Raw genomic sequence first — 22,872 nt, 5'->3', positions numbered from 1 at the left:
TTTTTTATTTTTGATTTATGGAAAATATTTCACATGAGATAGATTCCCATGACTTGTTAGATACACAGCTCCAAGCAAACTTTTCTAAACAGCAAACATGTCGTACGTGATGAAGAGAACTTCAGCGAACGCTGGAGCGTTATGCAGGCGGCCATCTTGGAAACCGAAATCGCAGTATGATATCGCTTCGCTCCATATTCGCCGCTTCTCAACGTCTAAAAATGGGAATTGTAGTTGGTTTAAAAATGAAATTATGCAGCATGACAATGGGGCACGCTTATGAAGATTTGGGTGTGCATTTATGCAAAGATTTTTGGGTGAGAAAGACTTACATTATTTGTTAGCTAGACAAATTTCACCAAACGTGTTTTATCTGTTCAGAATGGTGGAGAGTTATCTATATGGACACTACCTTGGACACTTTGTTTTCCCCCTCAGTACAGACTGATATCACTCTCTCCTTCCATATGTCACACGTCCTCATAAAGTATGAAGAGATAAGGATGAGGAATCCATTTCAAGCGCAAATATGCATCAGCTCTCACTGTGATTTTTCAAACTTGTTTATTTAAAAGATGTGATTATGGAGTTTAACGATGTGGTTAGAAGCAAGAATATGAAGATTTGTCTGAGACAGACTTCCCTTTACTAACTAGATTAGCTTTGTTGCAGTGCAGAGTTAAAACCAAGCATGTTTTGGCTTTTTTTATTATTTTTTTTTATCATTCCTTTAAATATAATTCGTGATTATGCTTACATTTTCCACCTAATTGATCATTTTCCATCATGTTTATCTAGCTCCAATTAACTCTAGACAGAAGTAAGTAAATGAATCGCACAAGTCATGTGCATAACCCTATAAACTGTCCTCCATTAGGTCATGATAGCTTACTATATTTCCATCCATCCATCCATCCATCTTCTATACCGCTTTATCCTTTTCAAGGTCACGGGGAACCTGGAGCCTATCCCAGAGAGCATCGGGCACAAGGCGGGGTACACCCTGGACAGGGTGCCAATCCATCGCAGGGCACACAAACACATACACACTCACACACCCATTCATACACTACAGACACTTTGGACATGCCAATCAGCCTACCACGCATGTCTTCGGACTGGGGGAGGAAACCGGAGTACCCGGAGGAAACCCCCGCAGCACGGGGAGAACATGCAAACTCCGCACACACAGGGCCACGGTGGGAATCAAACCCCCGACCCTGGAGGTCTGAGGCGAACGTGCTAACCCCACGTGCGCCCCAGCTCACTATATTTGCATAAAATAATTCTGATGTTAAGTCGAACCTAACATTAGCAATATGCTCATTTACCACATATTTGCACCATTACCTGAGACATGATTGGTATGTTAAGTTTTCTTTTTTGTTGTTTTGTATAGTTAGGCCTCCATTTCAGCATCTTACAAGAATGTCTAAATAATTACACTCATGTCACAAACATTTACGAGAACTCTTTCTACATTAGCAGTTCATAACGTAAGAATAATTCCATCATAAAATCAAACATACAAGCCAAAAATGAGCTTATTATTATAATAATAATGATGTTTTCCAAAGCAAAAATGTGCTGAAGAAGAAAGTGATTTAAGCTATGACGGTGTTTAGTGCAGAGACATCATTTTGTGTACGGTGCCCTCCACTAATAGTGGCACCCTTGGTAAATCTGAGCAAAGCAGGCTGTGAAAAATTGTCTTTATTGTTTTACCTGTTGATCTTTTGTTCAAAAAATTCACAAAAATATTCTGCTCTCATGCTGAGGAAATAATTCACCTCCAAACACAACAAACACAAATGCTGCAGTAAACAGAAATTCATTTATTTAGTTATTTATTTATTCATTTATTTATTTATTTGTTCATGTTTTACCAATAGAATAGCTTTTAAAAGAGGAGCATAAATGATAAAAAAAAAAAAAAAATTGTCCATTTCATATTTTTTTGTCTTTGTATCCCTTTAAATATTACATAAAATAAATAATTTATTCCAAAGCAGTCAGGTAAAGAATGGAGCTATCAAATACAGTGGCTTTGCATGTTAATAAGGATTTTTGTTAGAGTTGATTTATGCTATGCTTGGTTAAGTCCAGCGGTTCGAATGCCGTCCCTCTGTCTCTACCTCTGTTCCGTATGTGTTTGCATTCACGAACAGAGCACAACGAGTCCGTTAGGAAAGTCAGTATAGCATACTATACGAGTTAGTATAGCATAAATAACTGTGTCCGAAGGTCTCTCTCTCTTTCTCTCTCTATCTCTCTCTCTCACACACACACACACACTCACACCTACACACACAAATACACAATACACGTGATACACTCTGTGAAACGTCTCTTTAGGCCGTTCAGGAAGGCGGGAAAGGGGTGTGGCCTTGCCCCGTTGTCCTTTTTTGTCCTTTCGGGTCCATCGTATCGTCAAAGGTTTTTGGTGTCTCATATTATCTCAGGTGCCAATAATTTATATATATAGCAAAGAGCAAAGAGTTCAGCTCAGTTACTGTACATAGTGCCGCCTTCCAAAGACATCTCTTGATACTGTAGAAAAAAGTTCCAAGTGTTTCCTCAGTGCAGTGAATGCTTCCTGTGTACAGGCCCTATGCGATGGGAATGGGCAGGAAGTGTGTGGCCGTGTTTTTTCTCCGCGTCTTCTTGGCCCTCATTGGCTTGCCGTTGGCGCTCAGACCCACGAACATGTGCTTCTTCTTGTTCTTCCACTCTGCCGAGGCGTACGTGTTGTACCGGTTCTCCTCGATCCGCTCTATCAGCTTGCAGTCAGTGCCAAACTCCTTCTGGAAAATGGAAAAGAAACAATATTTGAGGTCAAGAGGAACATGATGCAGCACATGAAGCATCCTGAAGGTTATCAAGATGTACTGACATGAATAAATTATACTACAGACAACATGCTGATCATAAGGGCACCTATCATTTCTATATTTTGCTCTTTTCTATGAATGCTACAACATAAAATGTGTACATACAAGTCAGCCGTTGTAAAAATATATTAATTGAATATATATATATTTTTTTAAACTTTCATTTCTATCTACTGTATATGTAGAGTGACAAACATTGCGAGGTTTTCCTGCACTGAGAAAAGAACAGAAAGCCTATTTACTTGTAAACTCACTTGTAATGGAAGTATAGGGGCAGATTCTGAATTCCATCAGTAAGGATTGATTCTATAAGACATATTTTACCGAGAGATTTGTATCTGTAAAATTTGGAACTACTTTTTTTTTTTTAGAGGTAAGAGTTTGCGATTGTGATCGTGGTATGCGTGTGGCTCTGATGGCGTATGGATATGACAAAACCTTCAGGAAAAGGTCAAGTAAACGGAATTGCCTTGTAATGTAAGGTCTGTCTCAACCTAACACCTTGACTCTTCCGAGTAATGAGTTTTGTGCGCTTTATTGATATACCAGAGTAACAGGTTTTGCTTTTTTTTTTTTACATTTGGTAATCAAATGCAGTGGATAAGGATTGGGTTTAAAAAACACTGAAGTAATTCTTTTGGTATATTTACGTACAGGAAGATGAGACTTTTGAGAGATTTTTTTTTTTTTTTTAGCTGTCAGGGTTTGATATCACTAGCGACGTGAGTTGACATGCTAATTATGCGAAATGAATAGCCTTCGTCCAGAAGGTGAACTATAATGTGCATTATGTTACAAATTTGGGTTATTTCTTACTATAATGTATTGTGGAGTGTCAATAATAAGGAACCATTTTCTTTTTTAAAGTAGTCAGATCAATAACATTTATTCATTAAAATGAAATAATGAACACATTTAAAACTTAAGTTGAATAACTTAAAACTTAAGTCTAAATAGCTGAACCTACAGTAAGTCTTATAAATACTTAAATATGCCAATATGAAAATAGTCTCAATAGCTGTTTAATATCCTCCAAGTATATAACACATCTGTTAAGGCACTATTGTGTATTTTGACCTTTTGCATCATCGCTGTCATGTTTTGTTTTTTTTTTCATTCTTCCTCATTTGGCTTCACTTCTGTAAGACGTAATCGGCTAGGTTTTTTTCCCCCCTGTTTCGGGTAACATTTGCAATAAATAAGAGCCGCTGAATGGGTTCCGGCAGAGCCGGAGGGGCCGAGGGACAAAGGCCGAGCTGTGGATTGTGTTGCCGGACGGTGAATGGAGCGGCGCTATGAGCACGGTGCAGTGTTCTGAGGTTAGGGATGGCTGTGTAAGGAAGAGGGGCTTCTCGGCTTACTTTCCCAAAGATGACAGAACTCTTTTTTAGCTAGGGGATTATTTACAGGCATTGGAGTGGAACTGTCCTTTAGAAGGACCTGAGGCTTTTTAAGGGTCCCGAGACACAAGAAATAGAGCATGGGCTCAGGAGACATCAAAGAACCTGCCTCCTCGCTGATCTTTTACAGACCTGCTAAATAAGAACTGTCTAATGCTGATGTTAAACACGGTTGTGAAGTAAAACTGTATTCAGGCTCGCCTACTAGATTTGTTTTTTTTGTTTGTTTTTGTTTGGGAGCTCATTTTTTAGGGGACATATGTAAATAGGTATATATTTTACACTAGTCCTGATTTTGCTTGTGTACACTAGTACCTGATTTTAACCTAATCATATGACACCAAAACAAAAGTTAGACTAATTTTAACCAGTGTGTTAGAAATTTGGTACAGTTATTGGTACTGTTGCTGTGTTGCTAGGGAACAGGGTTCGGTCCTTAATGTCAAATAGCTAATGCTGGTAAGATAATGTTAATAGTCAGCTGGTTGGTGCCTGGTAGTACAGAATTGTGTTTTATACTAAGCATTTTATGCTAACTTGAAAATGAAAAGGAAATGAAAATAAAGGCTAGCAATGACTGTGATTGGTTGAACAGATTTCATTCAAGCTCTGCCCTTGTTGACCCAGGGATGCCTGTCACAGGGCAAAACCTGGATGTGCTGTCCATACACAATAAGATATGCGATATTCATAGCCATATGCGATATTCAAAGAACTTACCGCTCCATACACCACCCCTTTCTTGTTGATCGCAAGGTAATAGTTGCTATTGAGGCCTTTAATTGCCACAATTCCAACATCCACAGACTTGATTTCGAGTATACCTGCAAAACAAAACAAACAAACAAAAAGGACCATAGTTGTCAATGAGTGGGAAATAAACACCATTAAATGTGCATTTGGTAAACCCAGAGCTACAATAACACTAGAACATTTACTCAACGTTTACTCAATGACCCCACCTCCCATCCTAATCCATATACATGAAGCCCTGTCTCCCATAATCTATCCGGAATTCATCCACGTTATTTAGCTAGCTAGCTTGTGAAGAGGTAGACTACTCATCTATAGTAACAGTATTGCCTAATTTCAATGTTTATCCGGATAAAGTTATAGCAAATACACGTATCTAATGTAAGGTGCATTACAATTGTACCAAGCTAGCATTAGCATTAAGTGCATTACAGTTGTACCAAGCTAGTATTAGCATTAAGTTCACATTGCTTGATAAGTGACTCGAATAGTAATTATATGTATAAACGGTCACTTAGAGCATTGTGTATTTGAAAAATATATATATTTAAAAATATATATATCATTATATATCTCCCACTCTAAAAAATGCTGGGTTATTTTTTTCTACCCAAATGCTAGGTTGAGCCTTTTGGGTCATTTAATTGGGTTATTTTTTCGGTCTTGGGTAGTTTTTTGGGTAGTTTTTATAACCCAACTGCTGGGTTATTGGCTGGGTCATTTTCACTGACAGTTGAATCAATACACCCCTCCCCCTCCCCCTCACGCCCCAGCCCAGCTCCTTGGGTCAAATCAACTCAGCACGGACTTTTTGAATTCGCCTCAGGTGAAGGTAGAGGTTTTCACACGTACAGACTATTAGATTTATTTGCAGAAATAAGATTAGTTTCAATACATTTATCCACAAAACCATTACTGTACATTAGAAAAAGCAAACATTTGCGATAATAGTCCAGTTTACATGACACTAAATGCACCGCTAACTTCATTAGCGTTGGCTAACTTGTCTGTAATGCCCACTGGATCGTAAGTTGAAATGTTTTAAACGTCTCCTTTGATCAAAATCTGACGTTTTCGTCTTAAATATGTGACTTGTTTGAGTCATTTTCCTCAGAGTCGATATATAAACACCACTTTAGCAGATCTAGCAGTACCTTTCTGAACACCTTCTTGTGTATAAATACAGGAGATACCATGTTGACATATTTGTTTATAATGTAGAATATTTGACATTTTCAAAGGGTACAAATAACCCTGAAAATATGAACCCATTTATGTAATAAAATTAACCCAGCGTTTTTGTAAAAACGAAACCATCCTTTGGGTTGAAAGACAACCTATTTGCTGGGTTAAAATTAACAACCCAACTTTATGGGCTACTTTGGCCCAGAATGTGTTCTCTCATGTACTGACCCAGCTGTTGGTCTAAAAATAACCCAATTTAGGTTGTTTTTAACCCAGTGTTTTTTTTAGAGTGTATATAAGATGGTAAAATATCAAGTGCACTCGTAGCAAAAAAGTACCCCTTTTTGATTTGTTCATTGAGAGAACTTTGTAGACCCCTAAAACAAAGTGTTTCCCTATCAGAAATAGCCTCGCCCTTCAGTGTTCTCCATAAAAAGGTACGGTTAAAAAAAAAAAATGCATGTACCGGTATCTAAGGCCAGCATGCCTGAACGCAGAGAGCAGGAGGCAGAGCTTGCTTTCAGATTGACATGCAGTTGATTGGTTGGATGCTGATTGGTGGTCCTTTTTAGATTCTTTTTTTTCTTCCATTTTTGGTCTAAGCAAATATTTTGTTGACATTTTACTAGAATTAGTTTTAAAGAACTTTTGAACTGAAATATTACAAAAAAAAAAAGTTTTTAAAATGAAAAACTGCTGAACACAACTTTAAGTGTCAAAGACAAACAATTCTTCACTTGAAAAAAAAAAAGTTGGCATGATTAAGTCTGTGTTTATGTGAGGCTTTTATTTTTTTAATGACATAATCTGAATGCGTGAGGAGGATGAATTCATTATTGGTATTAATTTGTAGTATTTGTGTAATCGCTGCATTCCTATCCGTGTTAGGTTTCTGTGTGTGGGCCACATTTGCCCCCAAGCTGCAATTCACAGCGACCATGCAACTGTTAGCTTTTTTCCAAGTGATTCAAATTTAAATATAAACATTTACAACAAGATTATAACAGATATAAAAATATGTACTATTTACAACGTATGGAATATAAACATGGATATGTAAATATTAATTTCTGCCCATTCAAACTGTATGCACAGCTGCATACACACATAGACACTTTCATTCAGGTTCACCTCAATCTTTCCCCTTCAGTTTAGTATGAAATCAGGCATCGAGCCTCACTGAAATCGAACCCTAACCTTAACCGCAGGAACCAAAAGGAAACTTCTTTGCTCTTTCAGGTTTGTTTTGTTTTTTAAATAAAAGCTTTTTTTTTTTTTTTTTTAAGTAGTCAAAACTGTCAGATATTCCTGTCCTTGTGGGTAGGACCATAATCCAGGCTTGAACAAAGGTTGCTAGAAACCTAAAACTGTTAAATGGGAAGACCAATTGTCACCCAAAATCCTGTGTAAATATCCGCCTCAGACCACATCCAGTTCTTTGGTGATGTGGTTTAGGACACAATAGGACTGACTACCTGTCATCTAAAAACATGGACTAAACTGCTCAGAATGCCAGAAGGTCATGGACAAATGTAATCACTTTCTTTTCTTTTTCCCAGAATTGTTTTGGAAAGCCAGGAGTGATGAGGATGATTAATACAGTTCCACTTTGATCTTGAATGTGTAAAAAAAAAAAAATTAATCATCACTGTGGTTTTACAAATCATTTATATCACTGCACTGTTGAATCCTCAAATCTCATTGGTCAGAGGCTGGTGATTCATTTTCTATAACAACAGCTCTGAAAGTAGTGCAGCTACAAATCAGTTTGATCATTCATGTGTTTCTATGGTAACAGTTCAGTCACAGGGACTTGTATTGTGGACGCTCGACATAAATGGATTAATACATATATAATTGTTGATAGGGTAAAGTTGTCAGTAAGAAGATATTTATTTGACATTTATGGACGGAGTCTCCAGTAAAGGTAAAGCTGTAACGTTGGAAAGTTTTCAGGACAGAGGAGCTTATGCTTTGTGTATTTTTTTGTTTGTTTGTCGTATTAACTTCAAGAAAGAGAAACAAAATAGAGGCTGGTGAGTAACGACTGATTACAGCTGCTATAATGTAAATCAGTGCTCACCAAACCTGTTCCTGGAGATCTACTTTAGCTCCAACCATGATGGTGCCCACCTGACCATCTAATCATTGAAGTTCTTGATCAACTAAAACAGGTGAGATTTTGGATGGAGATGAAACCTGCAGGAAGGTAGATCTCAAGGAAGAAGCTGGGTGAGCGCTGATGTTAAAGAACTCATGTTACATTAAATGTAACTATAAATGGATAAAAATATGATGTTTATTCATTCATTCATCTTCAGTAACTGTTTTATCCTGGTCAGACTTGCAGAGGGTCCAGAGAGTATCCCAGGAACACTGGGCACAAAGTGGGAGTCACACACACACACACACACACACACACATATAGTGACATGCAAAATATTACCTCTATAATAAAAAAAAAAAAATGAGACAGACTATTTTCTATCTATTTTCAGTGCAAAACCAATGAAGCTAACTTCAAGTACCGAACGTGTCTCGGCTGCATTTGATTGATCACTCCTGACTGTTCCTATAAGCCACACCTGCATTAGCGAGGACACAACAGAAGGATTAGGTGGGATCTGAGAGTCGTCCTTCCGTACAGACTCGGGTTTCAGCCATCTGAAGGGAGATGTAAGAGAATCTAGTGACGCTTCTCTCTATTCTCCCTTGCCTCAGGTTTGCCAGCGAGCGAGAGAGAGCAACAGACTGAAAGAGGAAGAACAGAGCCTGGATGACAGAGCTACTGGGATTAGAGCAGAATAATCCTCTGATCAAAGAGCGACAGCGTGGACTCTGAATGCGACGAATGTGTGTGAAGCTGAACAGTGCAACATCGTGATCGTGTACGTATCAGAATGAGCAGAAAGATACAATCTGGTGTATAAACACACACACACACATAGAGGTTCTACGAGCGAACTCATATTCTATTCCTCCACTCGAGGATGTGAGAGATGTCAAAATAAGAGTTACTAGGGATGTTTGAGGAGAGTCGCACCTGTACGATACGTTCCCTCATTGACCTCTTTGATGTGATCAAAAAGGGCCAATTTCTTTTACAGCCCATTCGCTAATCACCACAACCGTTTCATCTGCCTGCACCCATAAGTTGAAAAGAAGCCCAACAACAAAAGATGCAAGAATGTAAAAGAAAAAAAGTATCTGCACCTCTACACTTTAAGGAAAAAAATAAATAAATCAAATGAACACTGTTTGTCGACAGAAACGTAGTCGACGTGTTTGGTAGAATGGACGTCTGCGTCACCCAAAAACCTTTCGTGTAAATCATCACTTCAGACTATGTGCTGTTCATCAGTTATATCACACAGACAAGCTGATGTGGTTTAGGACACAATGCGACTTCCTGTAATCTATAAACATGAACTAAATTGCACAGTGTAACAGTTGAATGTTGTGGGGGCGGCCATCTTGGAAATTGAAATCATGGTTGTTGTTTTTTTGTATGACTCTGCCTCTTAGCCAATTATATTTAGTTTAAAAATTAAACTATGGAGTTTCACGAGAACGAGGATGATGGAGAAGATATATGAAGATTTGGGTGTGTGTTTATGGAAAAGATAAAGATGTCTCGCTCTCTGTATCTGTCGGTCTGTCTGTCCGTCTCTCTCTCTGTCTGTGTATATGTCTCTGTCTGTCTCTCTGTGTTTGTATCTCTGTCTGTCTCTGTCTGCCTGTCTGTCAGTCTGTCTCTCTCTCTCTCTCTCTCTCTCTCTCTCTCTGTGATGCCAATTACTTACTGTAAAGCATAGTAAAAATGCAAGCTGGAACTAGGCTACATTTATCTAATCAACATATTTTGGACATTAGCTAAAAAAAACCCACCTGTGCATGTAACAAGTTTTTATGTGGCAGATTCGTTTAAAAAAAAAAGAAGAAGAAGAAGAAAAAAAGGTAGGACCCCCTACAATGCAACAGACGCCAGGATGTGTTAATGCACATGAAACTATGCAAACTGTTCTCTTGGCAAAGTGAGAGATTTATAATATGTATATCTGGCGCTAGTCCTGTATTCTAACAAGCCTTGCAACGGTGGCGTCATTCATGGCATCTGCTGAAAAAAAAAGTGTGAGAAGTTTCTTATGGTGCAAATTAATTCCTCTGCTATCCTGGGTTTAAACCCCTCGTAGAGCTCAGATTACAATGACTTAAAAGCATCTCGGCATTTAACAAGCTCGCTGTGTAAAGTTCAGCTCCCTGGCCATATGTATATATATATATATATATATATATATATATATATATATATATATATATATATATATATATATATATATAATGTGTGTGTGTGTGTGTGTATATACAGGCCAGAGTTCTGTGAGGTTTAGTTCATGATTAAAAATGGCAGGAATCCCACTGTGTCCTAAACCACATCAGGACATCTGTGTGACATCACTGAAGAAATGAATGTGGTTTAAGGTGGAGATTTTATATATATATATATATATATATATATATATATATATATATATATATATATATATGTGTGTGTGTGTGTGTGTGTGTGTGTGTGTGTATATGTGTATATATGTATATGTGTATATGTGTATATATTTATATGTGTGTATATGTGTATGTGTATATATATATATGTATATGTGTGTGTGCGTATATGTGCATATGTATATGTACAGTACGTGTCTGTATGTGTGTGTATATGTACAGTATGTGTGTGTGTGTGCACGCACATTGCTGGTTTCAGTCCGGTTCTGATCCAGTTCCTGATATGTTTTCTTGGCGTGCGCATTAGGTTTTAGGCAGACCTGGCTTCTGCCCCATGCTCTGTAGGTGGCCACACTCGTGCTCGACGGCTGTCTATGCTTGCTTGGCAGAGTGACAGAACACACGTTATCGCATCTTGGGATGATTACAAAAAAAATGCTTCATGTTTTGTAGCGGAGCACAGAGGCCCATAGGAGAGCAAAAGAGGCCCACAGTCTCGCAGGTGTTCTGATGTGTAAGTCACTGAGTTTGTGAAAATGAGAATCTTTTTAGTAAAAGCACAACGGTCCGGTGACATCAATGTGCAATGAGTTACTTCCACTTAGTTATTCAGTGGCAAGTCTTTCTTTCTTTCTTTCTTTCTTTCGGTCAGTTTTCTCTTTCTGTGTCTTTCTCGCTTGCGTTTTTCTTCTTCTTTTTTCATAATTCCCCTAACAAGCCAGGGCATATATCCATGTCAGAATGCTTAATTGTCCTGGGAAGCCAGAACTGCAGCTCCTGTGACAGACATGTCTTATCAATTAGCCCCCTGGTTCCCAGACCATAAAGGAAACAGGGTCCCCATTAAAAGCGGTCGTTGCTGCTGACCCCGCGTTGGCTCCTGATGACACCGGCCTGCACCTTTGATCTGGCCACTGCAGACCCCCACAGTTCCTGGAGCTGAGTGCTGGACCGACCTGCTCCATTCTCTCGTCATGACCTCCCTCCCGTGGCCATATGGCCTTGCACACTGTTTAAACAGTGCAGCTCTCACAGCCAACGATTTTTTACCAATTTTCCAATTCGTTATCCATAACTGAGAATAATGGGGAAAAACATTTACCGAGGTAGCAGCCAAAAGACATTTCTTATGTGTGTTACAAATAAATCAAACTTTGGTGTTCGGTGCTTTGTCTACCGACCTCCTTTGGGGACTTAGTAGAGCACAGAGTGTGTTATTAATTCAGTGTGTGGACTATAATTCATACAAATCCTGAGTTTCCTCAACACGGTATAAACAAAATGACAAAATTTAACAAACGGAACTTGGAGCCTTCTAATATTACACTCTGCAGGTTTGTTTCCTTGAATATTTTCATGTAGAACTCTACAACACTGGGCATCTCAATAATAATAGAAAGGTTCCTTTGGGAAGCTAGAAACAGTAATGTCCAAAGAACCCTTTTTTCTAAGGGTGAATGATATGATTTGGCAAAAGGCATTTTTACTATACCAGAGAGGTATTTTTGAAGCATATATTTTTTAAAAAAAATATATAAAATTGGTAGCTACAAAGATAAACGATTAATCCTCAAGAAGGCCAAGAAAAACATGTAAAACTCTACACCACACAGACAGTGAACGATCTCAGGATCAAACTCAGGACCCCGGATCTGTGAGGTGCAACCTTAAAGCAATTACTATGCAAAATATTTTTTAATATCCAGTCAGATACTTCATTCTGCACTACGGTTTGATGCCATATAACAATTTTCATGACGCTTTGCAAATGCATCACTGAAATACATTCAGGAAGTCTGATTGGAAACATTTCTATTTCTCGGTTTTAATTTTAGCATGTACTTTTACTGCAGTAAGTAAGGTACAGTCGACAATGGGGCGGTATAACAACACTTGGTTCATACGTCTTACATTTAATGTTGTGGAAGGTCCACAAGACAAGTTAGTTCCCGATGTCATGTACGTTCTAGCCGCTATAAAGCGTTGTCGCCTCACCAGCCTCTCTTTTCTCTCTCGCTCTTGAAGTTAAAAAGACAAAAAAAGGATGTTTTGTGAGAACATGTGACGTGTAAACTCTTCTGTCCTGAAGACTTTACCGTGCCAAAAAACGTGAACACTTTACCTCTGACTGTTACAAAGTGCTGACATTGGACAATCACTCCATAAATGTTAAATAAACATCTGACAGAAAACTTCACCGTATCAACAAAACAACATGTGATTTACAGTTACACTACACTCGGTTGTACTCTTCTAAAACACTTCTAAAAATTGCAACTCTCTTAAAGGGTCCAGCAGGAAGATTTGTCAACCTGTTAAATTCGAACAACTCCATGATTCATTCACTTTGCTCCAGATTCACTATATGGATTTCTCTCCCATCAAGCAATTTATCATCTGTAGAGTGGAAATCTGCTGAAGGCAATAACAATCGCCTTTTCGTTATCACATCGTTCTCCGCATATCCGTCTTTGCCAAGAGCTTGCGATCTCGAAGAAACACACTTGAGGATTTCACAATGTACTGGAGAACTATATCATTTACAGCAACGCCGTAAACACTAGTTGTGTCGAGTTTCCATGTCGAAGTGTCTTTTTTTCACGTCAAATAATATGTTTTCAATGTTTTAGCATATTATTGTTTTGGGGCAGAAAATTGGACTCTTGCACAGTTTAGGTGTTCGTTAACCGGACCAATTAACGTTACGTGATGACTCACATTAAGGCAGTGAAAACATAATGTTTATGAAGTGCATGCCATCCTTTCTCTATAAACCTGTTTGCCTGTCTCCGTTTGAGAGCAGCCATATGGAGATAGATAAACAAACCAATAACGATGTTTGAGGTTCCTTTAGAAAAAAAAAAGCCCAAAGCTAGGTCCGTTAGCACGCATAGATCTGCTGTCTTGTTCCCTCTGGCAGCTTGTTATATGCATACAGTATACTGAGTTTCTGTGTGCTACATTTACTAAGGTTCCTGTTCACAGGATAATTGCCTTATTAATATTAATATTAAACAATATTAAAGCTTATACCGTTGCGCTGTTGATTTCTCAATTCTGTTTGAATATCACTGAGTGATGGGGTGGTGTGTTGAAGTGGAGTTACTGTTACAACCCTTAGTGGTTAAGATGTTTGACTACTGACTGGAAGGTCGTGAGTTCAAATCCCAGCACCGCCCAGCTGTCACTATTGGGCCCTTGAGCAAGGCCCTTAACCCTCAACTACTCAGTTGTATAAAAGAGATAAATGTAATTTGCTCTGGATAAGGGTGTCTGCTAAATGCCATAAATAGACTACAATGATTAATTATTTTAAAAAAAGAAATGTATTGTGTAATGTACATGACATGCTTTTAATCCATTTATAGTTCCATTTAATGCTGTGAAACAAGTTACTTCCTGTTATCACTTACATTACAGCATCTACAAAGAGTTATTCCCTCACCAGCCTCTCTTTTCTCTCTCTCGTGAAATTACTTAGACAAAAAAAAACAAAAAACGCAGCGTGTCATGTTACCGTGAAACCAAAGACTGTAAGTTCCTCTCTCATGAAGACTTTCCAGTGTCAAAAAACTTCAAGTCACAGCTTTACGTCTGACTGTTACAAAGTGCTGGCATTGGAGACTCCTTCCATAAATGTTAAATAAACATCTCTTTACAGAAACATTACACGCATGTTTTGAAATCTGCTTATGTGGAGCGTTCACCATGCAAGTCCCTGGGAATGAGCTGCTACTATAGAAACGATAATGTATTAGAATGAGTGCATTGATATAAACCTGCGATTTTACAGTTACAATCATTTCAGAGCTGCTGTTACTGAAAACGAATCAACACCTTCAATAGTGATCCGAATCCAGACGTCTATGGTGCTGAGGTATAATCATATTTAAATCATTTCCCCGTTTAGTTACTTGTAATTGCGACCAGTGGTTAGACTGTCTGCTCTGGGCTACATTACACACCTTTTATAATGTGGATACATGTGCACGCGCGCGCACACACACACACACCTGTGCTTCAGTGATGGCAAATGGACTCCAGTCACAAAAGACTCTTAAATGTCAGAACAGGCACCGGTGCAGACGGAGACCAGTGCGATCCCAGTGTGGGAACATGTTGCATTAGTAGCCTCACGTTTGAAATCTTTGGGGGTGAGCGTGAGCAGGATATAGGATTCATGACAGATAAAACCCAGGACTTCTGCTCCAGCCACCAGTTGCCTTAGGATAAGCTCCCTCCCGATGCTCGGACTCCATGCCTTTTGTTCACACAATGTATAATTAGCCAGCATTCCTGCTTGCTTCTTTAAAAACCAGGCCGGCCATCCCCAGGCACATCGCCGGTCTTACTTCGCTACCTTTGATGCTTCCATTAGAACCCCCTCCCTCCTTCCACCACCACCACCACCACCACCATCTGTCCAACCGCACTCTGCACAGGAATTCACCCTGGTGATGATGTAAAGACGTGCCTGGGAAAAGGTTCACTCCATTCACAGCTAGAATGGCGTGTGGTGCACCTCGGAAAAAAAAACATGCTCCCTGAGCCATGATAGCCATCCATATTTTCCTCAGAAAACCATGCAAATCTGTATAAATTGGATTGGATTTGGAGGGAAAATGCACAGAAACATTAGTCATGAATAGAAGGCCTGAATAATAATAAGAAGAAGGGGAAGAAATAATAATAAGAAAGAGTCAAACTTAAGTACTTACCACCTCTAGGTATCACTTTATTGCAATAATATTTTCCTTGCTTCTTATATACATCTTGTTAAGCATGACAATCTAGCACTTTAGCTGTTTTACTGTTTTTTGTTTTGTTTTGTTTTTTTTTTATTATTATTTGCCACATCACTTGATTCTTATTACATAACTACAAAGTAATTCACTTTCTTTTACCACTAATTAAATTGAAAACTTTCCATTATGGAACCAGTAGTTATTAAGACTCTTCATTCTGACCAAAGAACATGATGCTGCTAATTGGATTTAAGTCAATTCAGTTCACTGAATGACAGTAGAATGAGATGTTCAGTTATCCTGACAGTATAAAACCATCTGTGGTTCTATGATTGCCACTGATAAATAATTGCAAAAGAAAGAAAGAAATGCGGTGGGTGTAAAATATGACTCCTCGATGTCTCGGACAACATCTAAATCAACGTAAACCACACAATGAAACACATTCCGCTTTTCCATCTTCTGCTTCAACGGATATGTGACCACAAAAAGCGGTGCCTTATAATCGGAGTCGGAATAAATAGTTCGGAAAACTTTATACGGCAGTTCCACGTCTGTCCACAGGCTAATGGTCAGTTGTGTAAAGTAAACAGCACTGAGAGGGAGACAGAGCTGTTACTCCCCAGCACAAGCCATGCTACAAACAGCCATTTGCTTTAAGTTATGGGGTCAAAGGTTAGGCATACATCTGGTCTCCCATACCTCTGCTGTGAACTTTCAATAGGGCAAAAACAAGACATTAAACTCAGAGGGGATGGAAGGAGGAGGCACTGATTGAGTTGTGAGAGCATGTTTATGTGGTATGGCTTCAAATATCTTGAGAAGCTACTAACTGACATGTCGTTTTTAGACGTTGATGCACATTTAGCCTCCTCACTCATATAATGCAGTAAACAATTTGTTTCTATGTAGTTGCTGAATAATAAGTCGTAGGGTCTGGAAATGTAAAGGAGTGAAAGAGTTTTGGGTAAAGGATCTGTAACATCACTGCTAATCTGCACATCTTGAAGGAGGTCCGCCATAATGCTGTGGCTATGAGTAAACTTGTCAAACTTTCAGTATGGTGCATTTTGGGGGTCAGGGGTCTTGTTTGTGTTCTTAAACTGTCTAGTAAAAGTGAGCTGTGTTGTTTATGACACTCCACATGGACGTTCGGGTCAAGCAGAATTTAAAGACGCACCGACGTTTACTTAGTTTTTGCGCACATCCGTCCGCAACCTGGATCAACAAGTCACTTTTATTATGCAGATCTCACTGAAAGCTATGTACATGCAGCATGATGTCATGAGGAAGGGTGCACGTTAAGAGCATGTGTTGTGTCCTGTACGTACGCCATTGGTGTGACCTGTAGATACACTAGTTGCAGTTTGACAATCTCATATTGTCAAAGAGCTGCACCTGAAACGTATAGAAAGTTTATATCCTCCCTGCTGAGAAACCTTGTTAACTATAGATGATGCGTTTAATATCACAACAGCCTCCAATTCAAGCTCAGATCAACGCCGTCATGGCTTACAGCTCAATCTGCAAGCAAAAGGTAATATCTGTTGCACTTGACGTATTTCCAAAACTAGCAATGCAGTGGCTTGGACCCTTCGCAGATGGAAGTCCATTATGCTAAAAGCCCCATCTGCGATGTTAGAAATGTGTGTCGAGAAAAAAACATGAGCTGACAGATGAGGTGTTATGTCTCTTAACTGTCCAAGACTGCCAATTAATTTTGGCTCGATGCGCCTTCTTGCAGCTGGCACCATCTTGATTCCTAATTGAGCCCTAATAGATTCAACCAGCTCTAAATGGACTAAGCAGAGGGGGGTGGAAAGGGGGAAATGACCACCACATTGACCTCTGTTTGATGTCCAGCCCACAAGTTGACATGATGATTGGATAGACCCCTGCACTCTGGACCCCACAACCAGTAGTTGAACCCTAAACTGCTAAATATGCTCAGTCAAATATGTCAAGGCCTAATGATGCTCATTAAGAGTTTCCTCCTGCCTGGATTTGGACTTAGAAAGCGACATTTTTTTGTCCCCAGAGCTGCGCGGTTTAAATCCTGGTTTGCTGCTAACGGAACAAAACAAACCGAGAGCCATCTCTAAGATGAAGAAGGAAAGAGAAAGTCAAGGCAGTAAAGTTTGGCTGATTTTGCTTTCTCAGGCCAAAAAAAAAAAAAACCCATCACAGTGAGACTGTTGTTTTCCACCGGGCTCAATATGCCAAGGACAGCTCGGACTTCCAGCACCAGCATCAGGGGCCATGTTAAAAAAAAATGTCTTGTGGGAGATTGCAAGTTTCAAAACAACAATGTGACAAAGTGATACTGAGCAAATGGGATTCTGAAAGGGGAAATCAAACAATATGGCCGGGATTGGATTACTAGCTGCACATAGTTCTTTTGTGGAGAGCGGGACTTTAGAACTAAAGTCGGCTGAAGACTGGCTCAGCGCTCCGGTCCTGACAAAGAGTCTCTCTCAGTCTGGAAAAGATGGACGCTTTAAATGTTTTCTCCAAATTGAAACGCAATCATGGCATGTGTATATATATATATATATATATATATATATATATATATATATATATATATATATATATACATATATACATATATACGCAATCATGGCATATATATATATATACACACATCACTTATTCAATAGTAATATTAATTTATATAGATATAAATTTTATATTTATATAACTACTTCTTGGCCTTGTCTCTCATTTTAACTGACTTCTTGACAATACTGCACAAGTGTAAAACAAGCACATTATGCTTTAAGCATGTCTCCTATTCAGCATCTTGCCCTGTGATTTAAACTTCTACTCCAACTATCACAGGAAAGAATCAAAATGAAAATTGATTCGAAGGGCATTTGATCCTGGCATCGACTTTAGACCTGATGTCCCTCTTCACGTTATGTAATTTCAGGGTCATGCCAAATCAAGCTAATGATGCTCAATTACTTAATTAGCCAACTGTTTTCAAACACTCAGCACGGTAACCTGGCCTGAGGTGATCGCTAATGTAATGCCGTTCCACACAGATGTATGTGTTTGCACTCCGGTGTCTATGGGAATACGCCACGCTGACTTGCATATTAAGAAATAATATGCAGCGCATGCAGGGGAAAGTTTAAAAATGTCTGACTAGGGTGAAGAAAACATTTTTGCAAGGACACTGATTTTGCCATAACATTCCAGGAGAGTCGGTTTTACAGGCTTGTTACAGACAGCAACGATGGGTTCTGATTACAGAATAAACAAACCGCAAAAACCGCACACTTACGCTTTGCTGAGAACACTGCTACTACCTCATGGGCATCCACAGCGTCTTGAGCTAAACGTCTGAATCTGTTTTTGGAGAAACAATTCCTTGCCTCCCCGCGGGCCATCTCCATACTTCTGCTGTGACAGCAACTGAGACAAGATGCAAATCCACACTGAAACCCCTCGTGCATCTGGCTGGAACATTTACCAGCATGGTTTGTGCCTTGAGCTCACTGTGGGAGCTAATCACTACCGCATTATATTCACATGTGGTAAGCAGTTGGCACTGAGCATCTAACGAAAGGAAGACGTTCCCCGTCTATAGGTGATATGAGGCTGAATTGGGTCATTGCGTTCAGTTTATTTTCATTTAGCCATCAACAATCACCTGAAGGAATAAACGCTTGATCGGGACTCGTTTCACCGCCTCATTCAGAGGCTCTTTAGCGCGACGCGTTTAAGAGGTGGCTCAGCTAATTGAACTACCCGCAGCCATGTCTCACAGGGTTCCAGCGCTCTCCGTCTGTAATAAAAACCCCACGCACATGGGCCCCATATGGCAAAGCCTTCTTTATTAGGACCAACATACACGCGGCGCAGCAACGGAAAAGTGTACACGGTGGGTTTGGGGTGTGCTCACCAGGTGTTTGGCCTTAATTCGGAAGCCTGGGCTTAAGCCCAACAGTAATCTTAACATGGAGACTAATGGAGTATTTTAACTCAAATATAGCAGGAAAGGGACAAAGCATCATTTCCATCCAGCAGGGGTTAAAACTAAAATAACATGACCTGATCGTTAGATTAGATCAGATTAGATTACTAAAACGCAAGCCGCTTTACTTCCAAGTGACTTTTGGAGCACTAGAAGTGTTAATGATAATACAAATATGCTGCGGGTTTTGTGACTAATTTAAATTGATGAGTTTTGCTGCAAAAAAAAGGGGGGGGGGGTCCCTTGTTATCTCTAATTGGTTCCAGAAATTCTGCTATGAATAAATCTACGCTGAGGAAAACAAAAAAAACCTGAGGGAAAAAGTTTCTGTTTTACACGCAAAGCAGAACCTCCAACCAACGTGGTAACTGCTGCCAATGCAAGCTCAGGTAAGGTTCTTATTATCTGTGGACAAATATCAAAGGCGGTAAGGAAATAAACTGCGCTATATCCTGGAAAACATTTCAGCTCTATAGGTCCCACATGTTAAGGGAAAAGAGGAAAAAGGGGAATGCATGAGAAAAAGGGAGGGAAAAAAAACTCTACTCACTGAACGGATCGTCCTTGGTCTTGGTGCCATTGACAGTGCCGTCCTTATCAATCCTGAGAAAAAACTTCTGATAGGAGAAGAGCTTCCTGCGGCGCACATCTCCTGTGAGGTGGCTGTAGCTGCGGACATGCCGGCCCACCACCATGGCGGTCGAGGACGAGTTGTTGGCCACCCTGGAGGTACGTGCGGCCCTGCGGGCATCGTGGCATGCCACGGGCAGAGCCGAGAACGCGAGCACGAGCAGCAGCAGCAGCGAGGACAGGTAGGACACACGAACCCAGGCTGCGGCACTCTTAGTCACTTCCCATGTGCACATTGTACTGGAGGGTGGAGGACTGGGAAGAGCCTCACAGAAAGGTACATGCTGGTGAGCTGCCTGGGAGAAGGGAAGAGGCCAGGGGGCAGAGCCCCGAGCGTCCGATGTAAATGTCAATTCCTACTCTGGACCTGGTTCCCTTCGTGTCCGAAAGGAAGGTGTCAACATCCATAACTCGGTTCACTCACCCTCTTGCCCTTGGAGACGGACCCACAGTGCTGTCAAAGAGCTCCAGTCAACCTCTGAAAAATCAGGGAGAAGAAAAATGTCCTTTGGAGAGGAAAAAAAAATGTCCAAATTTAATTTGATTCATGAATTGCAAATATGCTCTTGACAGAAGATGGGAGAATCCAAAACTCGTGTAATCCCTGGTCCCTCTGCAAGTGAGTCTGTGTGGGCAGTGAAAGAGACGAGAGCGTGCCTCTTCCACTCCTTTCCTCTTCTCTATGTGAAGAGTCCCTCCTGTGTGTCCTGCTCTTTACCGAAGTTTAAGTTGTGGGTCCTGAGGTGGAGCAGGATGGATCTCTCCCTCTGAAGTGACTGAGCTCTGCCACTCTTCTCACCTTATTTATTCAGAGCAGGGCCCCAGATGTAATCTTTTTAGCTAATAGGCAGTCCATGAAAAGCACTCGGCTTTGAAGATCTGTGTGGGTGTGTGTGTGGGTGTGTGTGTGTGTCAGAACTATTTTTTTTCCGCTCTTCTACTATCTGTCTCGCTTTCTTTCTTGCAGTTGCTGTCTTGTGCTCTCTCTCTCTCTCTCTCTCTCTCTCTCTCTCTCACTCTCTCTCCCTTTTTCTCTTAGCCCCTCCCACACTGTTCCCTCCCTTTTAAGTTGTGAGCCCCAAGTTGCCCGGTGCAGAGCAGCCAGGTCTCTCTTTCTCTCTCTCTCTCTCTCTCTCTCTCTCTCTCTCTCTCTCTCTTCCTCCAGATCCCTCTGGCCATGTGAGCCTTATCAGAGACACCTGGAACTTTTCCCTTCATTTACTCACCACCCCTTCTTTCCCAGTCCTCACCAGCAATCCTATTCCTCTCCTTTAAAAACGATGACACACCTTCACTCACTGGAGCTGCATGTGAGCCGTGGCCTCTCTGAACTTCAAAGCACCTAGAACCTTGCTTTTATTGTCATGAGGACAATTAAAGTCACCTAAATGCCCCAAAGATCACTGGGGGAACGACAGAATTACAACACTCACGCTGCAAGAGAACCCAGGGTTGTTGGGTCACTGAGAATACACTGGGTCTGACTCGTATCTGACTTTATTTATTTATTTTGGGCTGTTGTTATTTCATTTCCTTTTTACTTTGTTGGATAGAATCCATATCCCTGCTCTTTTTTTTGTCATTCTTGACATATTTGTTCAAATGCCTCTGCAGTAACAGACTGAAATACAGAAGACAGAATATGACTTACAAGTTATGACTGTTTGTTTTTTTGTTTGTTTTTTTTTCTTTTGCCCATGTTTATAGATAAGTAATATTCAGATGGTATAAGATTTCTGGACATGTCTGTTAAGGAAATAAATCACGGAGATGGGAGCATCTTCATGATGTATGCATGGGCATTAAAAGTCCAACAACAACAACAAAAATCCATCTATACTACATACACCTCATTTTAATACAAAATGTTTGCTTTGGGATTTATTAAAAGAGCTTGTTGTAGGGGGTGTGGCAATGCAAGATGCACTTGATCATTAGTAGGGCACATAGCCATAATAGAAAGTTTTACACAGCATACTACAGTGATTAGCATTGACACCTCACAGCACCAGGGTCCCAGGTTCAATCTTGAGGTCGGGTTTCTCCCCTTGTCTGTCTGGGTTTTCTCCAGGTTCTTCATTTTCGTCCCCCACCCAACAAAAATAACTGATAGTAGATGGATTGGCTAAGATAAATTGCCCCTAGGTTTGAATGTGTGTGAATGTGTGCGTGTGCATGGTGCTTTGCGATGGATGGATAGGCTTTAGATACACCATGATCAATGATAGGGTGTTACTGAATCAGAATCAGAATCAGAATCGCCTTTATTGCCAAGTACCGTGGGTTTACATGTACAAGGAATGTGTCTTGGTGTACTGGTGCTAAACAATATCAGTAAAACAAAAGAAATAAAATAGTATCAATAAGATGAACAAGAAAGAAAGTTATGAAACTGAGAAGCATAAAAACACTATAAAGCTATGTAAACTATAAGCATAAAATATAAAAAAAAAATATATATATATATAACGATTTAGGAAAATAAAAATAAAGACATTAAATGTACATTAGTGCAGGATGTGTAAAAGTGGGCCAGTGCAAATGCTCACAGTAAGTGTGTGAGTTTTAAACACTTCAGTTTTAGTTTGCTTTTGCAAAACCTCTTTTCCTACAGTCTAACATCTCAATATGGACAGGATAGATATTATCTGTTGTCATTTCTACTGGTCATTTTGTAGAAGGTAAAATATGATGTAATCTTTCCAGACATGTTCATGCACAGTCCATAAACAAATGACTGACATGACAGATTTGGTCGGGACTAAAATCTTAGAGATCCT

At 39.9% G+C, this 22,872-nt stretch overlaps 1 protein-coding gene across 1 annotated transcript; it reads right to left on the bottom strand.

Moving 5' to 3' along the window:
• Nucleotides 1-2,609: 2,609 nt before the first annotated feature.
• fgf10a (fibroblast growth factor 10a) lies at nt 2,610-21,512 on the bottom strand. The gene is made up of 3 exons (XM_053649222.1): nt 20,013-21,512; nt 5,012-5,115; nt 2,610-2,804 (listed from the first exon to the last, which is right to left on the bottom strand). The coding sequence occupies exons 1-3, from the start codon at nt 20,326-20,328 to the stop codon at nt 2,610-2,612; spliced, it is 615 nt and encodes a 204-aa protein (XP_053505197.1). The 5' UTR covers nt 20,329-21,512.
• Between the last annotated feature and the right edge of the window lie 1,360 nt (nt 21,513-22,872).

This window comes from Ictalurus furcatus, chromosome 18 (assembly GCF_023375685.1).
Source record: "Ictalurus furcatus strain D&B chromosome 18, Billie_1.0, whole genome shotgun sequence".
Taxonomy (NCBI): Eukaryota; Metazoa; Chordata; class Actinopteri; order Siluriformes; family Ictaluridae; genus Ictalurus; species Ictalurus furcatus.
This window is presented reverse-complemented; position numbering and strand designations above follow the sequence as displayed.